Source organism: Bombina bombina, chromosome 4 (assembly GCF_027579735.1).
Source record: "Bombina bombina isolate aBomBom1 chromosome 4, aBomBom1.pri, whole genome shotgun sequence".
Lineage (NCBI taxonomy): Eukaryota > Metazoa > Chordata > Amphibia > Anura > Bombinatoridae > Bombina > Bombina bombina.
This window is the reverse complement of record NC_069502.1, coordinates 309,162,289-309,172,985: the sequence shown is the minus strand read 5'-3', so window position 1 is coordinate 309,172,985 and position 10,697 is coordinate 309,162,289. Positions and strand designations below refer to the sequence as shown.

At 37.2% G+C, this 10,697-nt stretch overlaps 1 protein-coding gene across 1 annotated transcript in view; it reads right to left on the bottom strand.

The window, feature by feature from the left end:
- Positions 1-768: 768 nt before the first annotated feature.
- Positions 769-10,697, bottom strand: part of NYAP2 (neuronal tyrosine-phosphorylated phosphoinositide-3-kinase adaptor 2) — a 126,649-nt gene continuing 116,720 nt past the window's right edge. The window contains exons 5-6 of the mRNA XM_053711680.1: positions 9,391-9,603; positions 769-1,063 (exon numbers count right to left, since the gene is read on the bottom strand). Of these exons, the coding sequence (XP_053567655.1) occupies positions 933-1,063; positions 9,391-9,603 (344 nt within the window). The 3' untranslated portion in view covers positions 769-932. The remainder of the gene's footprint in view (positions 1,064-9,390; positions 9,604-10,697) is intronic.

The following is a 10,697-nucleotide window of genomic DNA, read 5'->3' as shown; positions in this document are numbered from 1 at the left end:
GACAAGTGAAGAATGAGACAAACAGATAACAATTGTTTTACCAGAGTCTAACTGTGGCAGTTAGTTTGGTAAAGTAACAGAACAAAAACACACAAAGCATGCACTGATAGCAACAAGATACCATCACAACACAACTGTGATACAGGATTTTGATGCAGTCTTTATTTCATTTCTCAAGATGATAGAATAGATATGGATTTTCATGCACATACACTTACATGTAATTTTCTGAGTTTTGGCATAAGACTGGGCTCTTTTAACCCCTTTCCTGCTTCAGGGATCTTCAAAGTTTTGCATATACAACACTTGGCAGAGCCCCATAGGATAGAGAAAGGCTTTCTGATGTATGGCTGTTTTACAAACATACACCAAAAATGTTCTTGATTTATTTTTTTAATGCCCAAGGACAAAAACATGTTTAGCTGCCATATTTAGATGAAAAATGATGGCTGTGCAAATTATTTTTACAGACAGTGACAATTCACAGTGTATTACAATCATGCACCAAGACCAAAAACAAATGCATAAACCCTGATGTTACAATACAATAAAGAGGAATTGTAAAAGATATGTACAGATCAATAACAATGTTTCAAGTGCTGTAGACAAAAAACATGAACAATCAAAACAGAAACAGATTTGATAAATTTATCAAATTTTGATAAATTTTTAAGACAGTAAAAAACTGCACACAGTGTGAAAAAATAAAAAAATACAATAGTAAAATGTCACATTAAAAATTACAGAATGAATCAAATCAGAGTGGAGACATAACTGAGATAAACAAAGCTCCACGGTTCATTAAGCAGATGACTTTGTTTGCTCATGACAAGCACAGACTTAACTAAACGAAGACAGACACACAGAGAGCATACGGCAACAGGTGACAGACAGAGAAGTGGAAAGTATTTGGTATGTTGCATCACATGACGTCATTCACTATTGGGTAACGTTGGTACCTGGCTCTGCGGTTGCTCGCTGGCTTGCCTGAGGGGAGTAACTGAAGGAGGAGGCACACCTGAAGTGGAAGCAGATCGACCTAATTTGCAGCTGATTTTCATTTCTGTAGAACAAAAGGGTTTACACAAGCTTAGAATGTAAACAATAGAATGTTTCCTACATAAATAAACAGGTGCAACAGGCTCATATTTAACTATAATTCTGCAATTAATATTGGGTTTATACAGAAAAGTGAAGGCAAACATCTTCCTTTGTTAAATATTTTTATAATTGTCTTGTTTTGTTGTCTCAAATTTTATATATATAATATTTATATATATATATATATATATATATATATATATATATATATATCTCAAAAGAGAGAGAACAGCACTCCTGAGATGGAACAAAAGCTAGAATAACTTCCATGCCTGTTCATTTGTATTGCAACTCAGGGTGCGCATTCTTTTAACACACTGCCCTTTCACAGAGAAAAAAATATCCTGTAGCATATCAGTCTGACCCTGCCCAATGACAGTCCAGCGCCGAAATACCAGGCAATTCCTCTCTGAACAAGAGAAACAACAGCCCCAGACGATCGTTTCGGCCTTCTGTGGGCCTCGTCAGTGAGGTGCAGTTGTATCTCTCTAAAGGCATGTGTGCAAGGAGTCCACGTCTGGTTTCTCCATTACTCTTAGGGAGACCCAAGAGTAATTTGCATAAATATCAAAAGAGAGAGAACAGCACTCCTGAGATAGAACAAAAGCTAGAATAACTTCCATGCCTGTTCATTTATATTGCAACTCCGGGTGCGTGTTCTTTTAGCCCCTCAACTAACAGCAACTAACTATAACTGCACCTCACTGACGAGGCCCACAAAAGGCCAAAACGTTCGACTGGGGTTGTTGTTTCTCTTGTTCAGAGAGGAATTGCCTGGTATTTCAGTGCTGGACTGTCATTGGGCAGGGTCAGACTGATATGCTACAGGATATGTGAAAGGGCATAGTGTGCTAAAAGAGTATGCACCCTGAGTTGCAATAAAAATGAACAGGCATGGAAGTTATTTTAGCTTTTGTTCTATCTCAGGAGTGCTGTTCTCTCTCTTTTAATATATATATAAATTCACTCTCCATTACAAACTTTCACTATAATAAAGCGGTAAATGTTTTTGGTGTCTCCCCCATCCTCAGAACAACAAAAAAATACAAAAACACTCACCCATATATACAGAACCCTTCCACCGTGTACCTTCAAACAGCCGGGCTCCTGCATGTTCGAATAGAGCAGCACATGTTTTAAAGATGTCATGCGATTATGTATATAACACTGCAATACATTAGATGGGGAATAGCAGTTAGCATATCCCATTATTTTGTAAGGTTCACTGTATCTTTAAGTATAACTGACTACATAGGTTTGGATAGTGCAACAGACTAGATCTATTAGGCTGTAACCTCTCAGACTGTGATTGATATGATGGCCTGGCTAGTATGGAATATATCTTTGAAACATGTGCTGCTCAATACCTTCAAAAATGTATTATGATGTCAGGACTTTATAGATATTATGTCCAGATTAATTTCTAGTTTGTAAAATAACATTGTATAACAAGTGTTTTCTGTCTAGACTCCTGTTGCTATGCATGTAGTTTACATGACAATCGTTTTCACATTGATCTTTGATTGCTTTTAGTTTTCTGACCTTACTGGTGCTCTGTAACGACCTAGGGCATGCGCAGTTGTGCTATTCGAATGTGCAGGAGCCCAGCTGTTTGGAAGTACACTGTGGAGGGTATATATGGGTGAGTGTTTTTGTATTTTTTGTTGGTCTGAGGACGGGGGAGACCCCGAAAACATTTACCGCTTTATTCAAATGAAAGTTTGTAACGGAGAGTGCCTTCTGGACTTTGAATTTTTGTATGCAATACTTTTGAAGTGCACCCCGGCAGTTGTACTCTGCAAGTGAGTGCTGGATCCCAGTCTTCTACTTTTGTATATATATATATATATATATATATATATATATATATATATATATATATATATATATATATATATATATATATATATAAAAGACCTTTGTAATTTTCTGTGATTTGCATAAAAAAGGTAATTTAATAGCCTAACTTAAAATGCACCATTAGGTGGAATACTAGATTAGTTGTAATTTTTGGCATTTTCATCACAAATTATATAAAGGTCATAAAAACTGTAAAGAACAAAGCCACATGGAGTGGAATAAAATGATTTCTCATCATAACTATATTGTCTCTTAAAGGAACACTATACTGTAAAAATTGTTTTCCATTGATGGCCAAAATTGCAACTGAAGCATAATCGTTATTATGAGAAGTGCAAATGTGATGGCAAGGTCACAATATTTTTACCTCTAGCACTATTATTACAAATCAGGTGTGAAAAAGAAATTTTGACCTTGCATGTTCTAACTCGCAGTAACTAACACTCCCTATACTTTCAATGACGAGTACAAAGTGGAAACTAACACTTGTATTACGAGTCCATGGTTAATACTTGCACTTGAGCGATAATCAGACTATTAACCAAAGTGAAAAGCTCTGATAAAGTCACTGTCATTACTTCATGAAGCACACAATTGGCCTCTTTGGTTTTATCTTCACACTATTTCAAGATATTTTACAAAGAAAATTGCTTTTCTGTATCAATGTACTGATGTACTGAAAGGGACAGTAGTTTTCCCTTAATACCAGCTCAGAATTTAGAATATATGGCAAATTGCACCTTTAGATATATTTTGTTTATGAAATAGTTATCTCTGCTAATTGAAGCTAAAACCTAATCAAATGGACTGAGCTTGCAGGGAGAGACCATGGTTTTCTCTATATTTACACAAAACCCGACTTATCTTTTCTCTTACTGTATACACAGTAAGACCAGTACTTTGAGAGAACAATAAAAAAATAACATTTTATTATCTCTCTGTCCAACCCCCATCTTGACTTGATTTCTTCTAACGTTTTTTTGTTTACACAGCTTTTTTTATAACCAGTACTTTAAATGTACAATATAGGTGGGGATAAAACCGGTAAAAGCGGCTATTTCAAATGACAAATAAAAGGTAAATGTGCTATTTAGATTCAATTTTATACACTTCAGCAGGTAAAATAGATCATTGGGAACACAATAAAGGAAAGGGGGAAAAAATCACAGTACACTGTCTCTTTAATCTACAATAGTCTAGAAGCATTAAGGCTATTTTTGAAAGTACTGTATCTTGTGTTGTGACAATAATATATATATATATATACAGTGGTGCTCATAAGTTTACATACCCTGTCAGAATTTATGATTTCTTGGCCATTTTTCAGAGAATATGAATAATAACACAAAAACATTTTCACTCATGGTTAGTGTTTGGCTGAAGCCCTTTATTATCAATCAACTGTGTTTACTCTTTTTAAATCATAATGACAACAGAAACTACCCAAAATGACCCTAATCAAAAGTTTACATACCCTGGTGATTTTGGCCTGATAACATGCGCACAAGTTGACACAAATAGGTTTGAATGGCTAATAAAGGTAACCATCCCCACCTTTGATCTGTTTGCTTGTAATTAGTGTGTGTGTATAAAAGGTCAATGAGTTTCTGGACTCCTGACAGACCCTTGCATCTTTCATCCAGTGCTGTACTGACGTTTCTGGATTCTGAGTCATGGGGAAAGAAAAAGAATTGTAAAAGGATCTGTGGGAAGAAGGTAGTTGAACTGTATAAAACAGGAAAGGGATATAAAAAGATATCCAAGGAATTGAGAATGCATATTAGCAGTGTTCAAGCTCTAATCAAGAAGTGGAAAATGATGCATTCTGTTTGATAACATACTGCATTCATCTTGCCATCAATTCTGACCAAATTTCCTGTGCCTTTGTAGCTCACACATCCCCAAAAACTCAGCAATCCACCTCCGTGTTTCACAGTAGGAATGGTGTACCTTTCATCTTAGGCCTTGTTGACTCCTCTCCAAATGTAGCGTTTATGGTTGTGGCCAAAAAGCTAAATTTTACTCCAAATGACTTTGTGTCAAAAGGTTTGAGGCTTGTCTCTGTGCTGTTTGGCGTATTGTAAGCGGGATACTTTGTGGCATTTGCGTAGTAATGGCTTTCTTCTGGCAAGTCGACCATGCAGCCCATCTTTCTTCAAGTGCCTCCTTATTGTGCATCTTGAAACAGCCACACCACATGTCCTGTATTTCACCTGAAGTTATTTGTGGATTTGTCTTTGCATCCTGAACAATTTTCCTGGCAGATGTGGCTGAAATTTTAGTTGGTCTACCTGACCGTGGTTTGGGTTCAACAGAACCCCTCATTTTCCACTTCTTTATTAGAGTTTGAACACTGCTGATTTGCATTCTCAATTCCTTGAATACCTTTTTATATCCCTTTCCTGTTTTATACAGATCAACTACCTTTTCCCGCAGATCCTTTTGAAAATTCTTTTGCTTTCCCCATGACTCAGAATCCAGAAACGTCAGTGCGGCACTGGATGAAAGATGCAAGGGTCTGTCAGGAGTCCAGAAACTCATTGACCTTTTATACACACACACTAATTACAAGAAAACAGATCACAGGTGAGGATTGTTACCTTAAATAGCCATTCAAACCCCTTTGTGTCAACTTGTGCGCATGTTATCAGGCCAAAATCACCAGGGTATGTAAACTTTTGATCAGGGTCATTTGGGTAGTTTCTGTTGTCATTATGATTTAAAAAGAGTAAACACTGTTGATTTATAATAAATGGCTTCAGCCAAACACTAACCATGAGTGAAAGATCATTCATATTCTCTGAAAAATGACCAAGAAATCATAAATTCTGCAAGGGTATGTAAACTTATGAGCACAACTGTGTATGTATATATATATATTCTGCAATCAGTTTTGTACAGTGAGAAATTTCAGTTTTACAAGAATGTAGCAGCTCATATGTCTCCCTGGTGGAATTTGTTCCTTTTTAGTGCTGCGCTTCACTTCTAACATTTTTAGAAATGTTTTAAAGCCCACTATTGTAAAAAGGAAAATCCATAGCAATTTTCATGTGAGATATTAATTTCCCGTACTTAATCTTGCTTATCGACCAAACCATTGTACATAGAAAATATGCACCATACACACATGTACTGTATACCCATAATGTCCTAGCTCAGCTGTATTATAAATTAAGTTTTGCTTTTCTTTTGGAAATTAAAATTTCATACAAAAATTGCTATTGGTATCAATGTGCAAGATATTCCTGCTGAATGCCCATTGCATGTGTGATTTGCATTTGTTTAAGGTATAACTGGTTGGTTTCTGGTAACTTCACAATGGAAATCACAGTTTACTTTTAGATCTGATGACTCACACTTGGGCGATACTTTCACACAAGCAAATAAATGTTACTTTCAACAAGAGTGCATAGATGATCACAATATATTCACAGTATGGATTTCACTTGAGTGCAATTTACACTAGAAATCTTGCACAAAGTGCTGCTCCACTTGTAATCTAGGGCAGTGTGTTTTTATACCAGTTGCATAGTATCACATACCTAGGGAATTGCTCCATTACATTTTTGCTAATTGAAGCCCTATCCATTCTTCTCCAGAAACCACAGAAACGGCAGACATACTTATCTGTCTCCCTCTGTCTTGATAGATGGTGATTACACAGACTTTTTGACAGATTCAAGCTACATGTTGAGAATTCACGCTAGACACGTGAAAATAATAACTGATCATACGATCCTTAAAGAAGTTCCATCCACTAGAGGAATAGTGATTCACGTTACCCAAACTGAGGTAAATGCATCATCGCCTTGAGGTGTTTCACAAGACAGCAAGAGAGGTACAGGGCAGGTAAATCATATGGTTGTAACTAGCCATACAACAAGCTGTAATGCTATTGTTCATTCCCTGCTTTGAGAGCTCCTTTTTTCTTGTATATACAGAGCGGGTAAATGTTTTGGCTTACAGATATGCTTCCTTAACTTTGTCCATTCCTTCTAACAAGATCTGAAATAACTACATAGACATGAATGTTTCTTAGCATTAGCCTGAGAGAATTTATCAGTTATATGGAGATCCTAGTATAATACGTTTAACTGAAATAATAATTCATGTAATTCCAGCATTTGAGGCCAGCTCTGCCGAGTCTAGGCAATCCACCAAGATACCAGAGCTTTGGCTTTTTTCCCCAAAGAGATTACTATTGAAGTGGAGTTTGCCTAAGCTAGAGATTACATTGATAGACATATGGGGGCCGATTTAACAATGTCCGCTGCAAGTGGCATATTTAGGTTTTGTGCTGCCCTAGGCACTCAAAATTCTGCTGCCCCCCCAAAGGTTTTAGGCTTCTTAATATTCTTTGGGTCAGTGTGTAAAACGTGTTGGTATTTTTTCACAACAATTCAAAAGAAAATGGGCTAGAAAAACACGAGAGAGAGAGGAGAGGAGAGGAGAGGAGAGAGAGAGAGAGAGAGAGAGAGAGAGAGAGAGAGAGAGAGAGTGAGTGAGAGAAAAGTGGGGAGGGAGGGGAGAAAAGGGGGAGGGGAAAAAGAGATGGAAAGAAAGGAGTGAAAAAAGGGAGCAAGGAAGTGAGTTGAGAGACAGAAGGGAGGGAGGGAGGGAGGGAAAGAAGGGAAAGAAAGAAGGGAGGGAGTTGAGGGAGGGAGGAAGAAAGGGAAAGAAGGGAAAGAGGAAGGGATGGAGTGAGTTGAGGGAGGGAGTTGAGGGAGGAAGAGAGGGAGAAAGGGAAAGAAGGGAGAGAGGAAGGGAAGGAAAGAAGAATACACTTTGAAACAATCACTGCCCTTCACATGCAACAACATACAGTAATTAGCATCATTCAAGTAATGAAACTTTTTAAGTGTCTGTTTACTATTTACTCTTTGAGTTTATGAATGCAGAGAAAGCTAGCTATTAGTAGCTAACATACATTAGCACTGAGAGTTTACGATTAGACATCACAAGCAGTGCACATACGCATCCAGTCTGTTAGTTACTAAGACCTGCAATAAGCACTGCCCTCGCAGACGCACCCCAGCTGACAAGGGGAGGAAGTATATCGGCACAAGGTCTTCTCCTCCAGCATCACCTTGTAAGCATATCCCCGGGCAAGTTTCTCACCAAGAACGCTTCCACTGCAAAAATGCCAGCGTCTCTAAATGAAGCAATGGTTTAAAGGAGCATTGCCTGTGAAGAGCGACCTTAATCAGCGCACGTGCCTTGTCTACTCTGTAGAAGCCTGCACTTTATCGGTCACTGCACTGTGTGCTGGCTTTTAGAGAGAGGATAGGGCAGATGTGCTGCCCCTCCCAAATCTACTGCCCTATGCACTGGCCTTGTTGGCCTAGGCCATAATACGCCCGACCGCTGCACATCAATAAATACCGACAGCATACTCTGTCTGCATTTATCATTGCACAAACATTTCTAGTGAAATGCTTATGCAATGCCACCCCCTGCACATTTGCTAGCAGGGGGTGTCAATCAACCCTATCGTATACGATCGGGCGGATTGCTGTCCGCCAGCCTCAGAGGTGGCAGACTAGTTAAGGAGCTGCAGTCTTAAAACCGCTGCTTTTTAACTCCTGTTTTCCTTGAGCCTGAAGGCTCGCACGGAAACAGGTACATTTGGGCCTTAATAAATCGGCCCCCATGGTATTTTGAAGCTAAATAAGTCTAATTTCAAGAGGGAAGACTACAGTTCTATTAAGTAATAGTCATCATCCACTGAATGTGAACAAATAATGACTAAGAACTTAAAAAATCCCCTTCAGAAGGAGAGGGCATGAGTAGCTAACTTACCTTTATAAGTGGCACAAATAAGGGCCCTTAAGTGCTGCGGCACCACCAAAAGACCAACTATAGCCAGCTCGATAGATGAAGTAATAGCAAATACCCCCTAAGCAACACAAAGGAAGATATGTTTTGCCTGATTTTCAGGAGGTAGGAGGCACCTTAGATGTATATACTGTATATATATATATATATATATATATATATATATATATATATATATATATATATATATATATTACATTGTGTTTGTTTTTCACTGTATATTTGTTAAATTTATTTTCACAGTGTTGCAAAGAAAATATTTTTCCATGGTCTGGTGAGAGAGATAAAGACAGTATTACATGTACATTGTTTCTTAACATTTTCAGTGTCCATTTCCTTAGCCTAAATCTTTATAAAAAAAATCTAATTGAAATCCACTATCTAATCTATCTGTCTATCTATTTATCTACATGTCTGACTGTCTGTAACCTATCATATTATTTATATATAAAGAGGAGATCCTATTTTTATGTCATTTCTTGAAAATAAATTTACATACATTTGATTTGATAGTTCTCATACTAGAAATTACCTTATCTGAAAATGAGTTTATCCCCTGACATTCTAGAACCCAAACAAAGCTTCCTTCCTTACCTGAGCTGTTATTTCCTGCTAACATAGTAGGACTAACAGATGATCTTCCAAGTCTGCTGGTGACAAGAGTTGGGCCTGGTGTTCCATCCCATTCCTGAGATTTTACAGACTCTCTTGTGGAAGGTGATGAATGTGGACCGGCTCGTTCTTTGTTTTCCAGCTTTGGTAATGGTTCTGTACTGTGGCTTCTAACCTTAATTTCATCTGTTGATTCTAAAAAAAACAGAAAACATACAAATATTTTAAGCTGTTTTTTCAATATATTAATAATATGAATTTCAAAATATGCGCTACGTGTTTTAAATTGTATTCCATATTTTCCCAAAAAATGTATATGGTATAAAAATATCAGTATAGTTAACTAGTTAGGGGTTAAAAGTTACTAGCCAAGAGGGAAAAAGTTATTGGTCCACTTAAAGGGACAGTAAAGTAAAAACTTAACGTAAAGAGAATGCAATTTTAAACAACTTTCCAATTTACTTTTCATGCTTTGTTCCCTTTTGTTCAGTCTTTACAACAGATAGTAAAGATAGTGAGATTATATTAAGGGATGTTACTGTAAATAATAATGTGATTAGTACTTTTCTGTTTACAGAGGAAGAGGTTTCAAGGGCTTTATCAAAAATAAAATTAAAATAAGTCTGTGGGTCCAGATAAAATTCATCCAAGAGTTCTAAGAGAACTTTGATCCGTAATAGCTACTCCATTAGCTGATTTATTTAATTAGTCACTTCTAAAAGGAGTTGTTCCAAAAAACTGGAAAATTGCCAATGTAGTCCATCTTCATAAAAAGGGAAGTAGGGAAGATTCTGCTTACTTTAGGCCAGTCAGTTTGACCTCAATTGCAGGGAAATTAATGGAAACTCTTTTAAAGGAAAGACTTGTATCTCTCCTTCAGACAAACAACTTAGAAGACAAAGGACAGCATGGTTTCACTGCTGGAAGATCACGTCAGACTAATCTAATTGATTGATTTCTTTGACCATGTAACTAAAATAATAGACCAGGGAGGAGCCATAGATGTTGCATATCTAGACTTTAGCAAAGCATTTGACACCATCCCACACAACAAACATTCATAAAATGTATTGCCTTGGAATAGATGCTAAGATTGTTAAGTGGGTAGAATGTTGGCTTAAAGATAGACAACAGAGGGTTTCAATTAATGGAGTACATTCAAATGAGGCATCAGTTACTAGCGGTGTTCCCCAAGGGTCAGTTCTTGGGCCTGTTTTGTTTAACATGTTCATACGTGATATTGGATGTGGGCTTAAGGGGAAGGTTTGCTTGTCTGCTGAGGATACAAA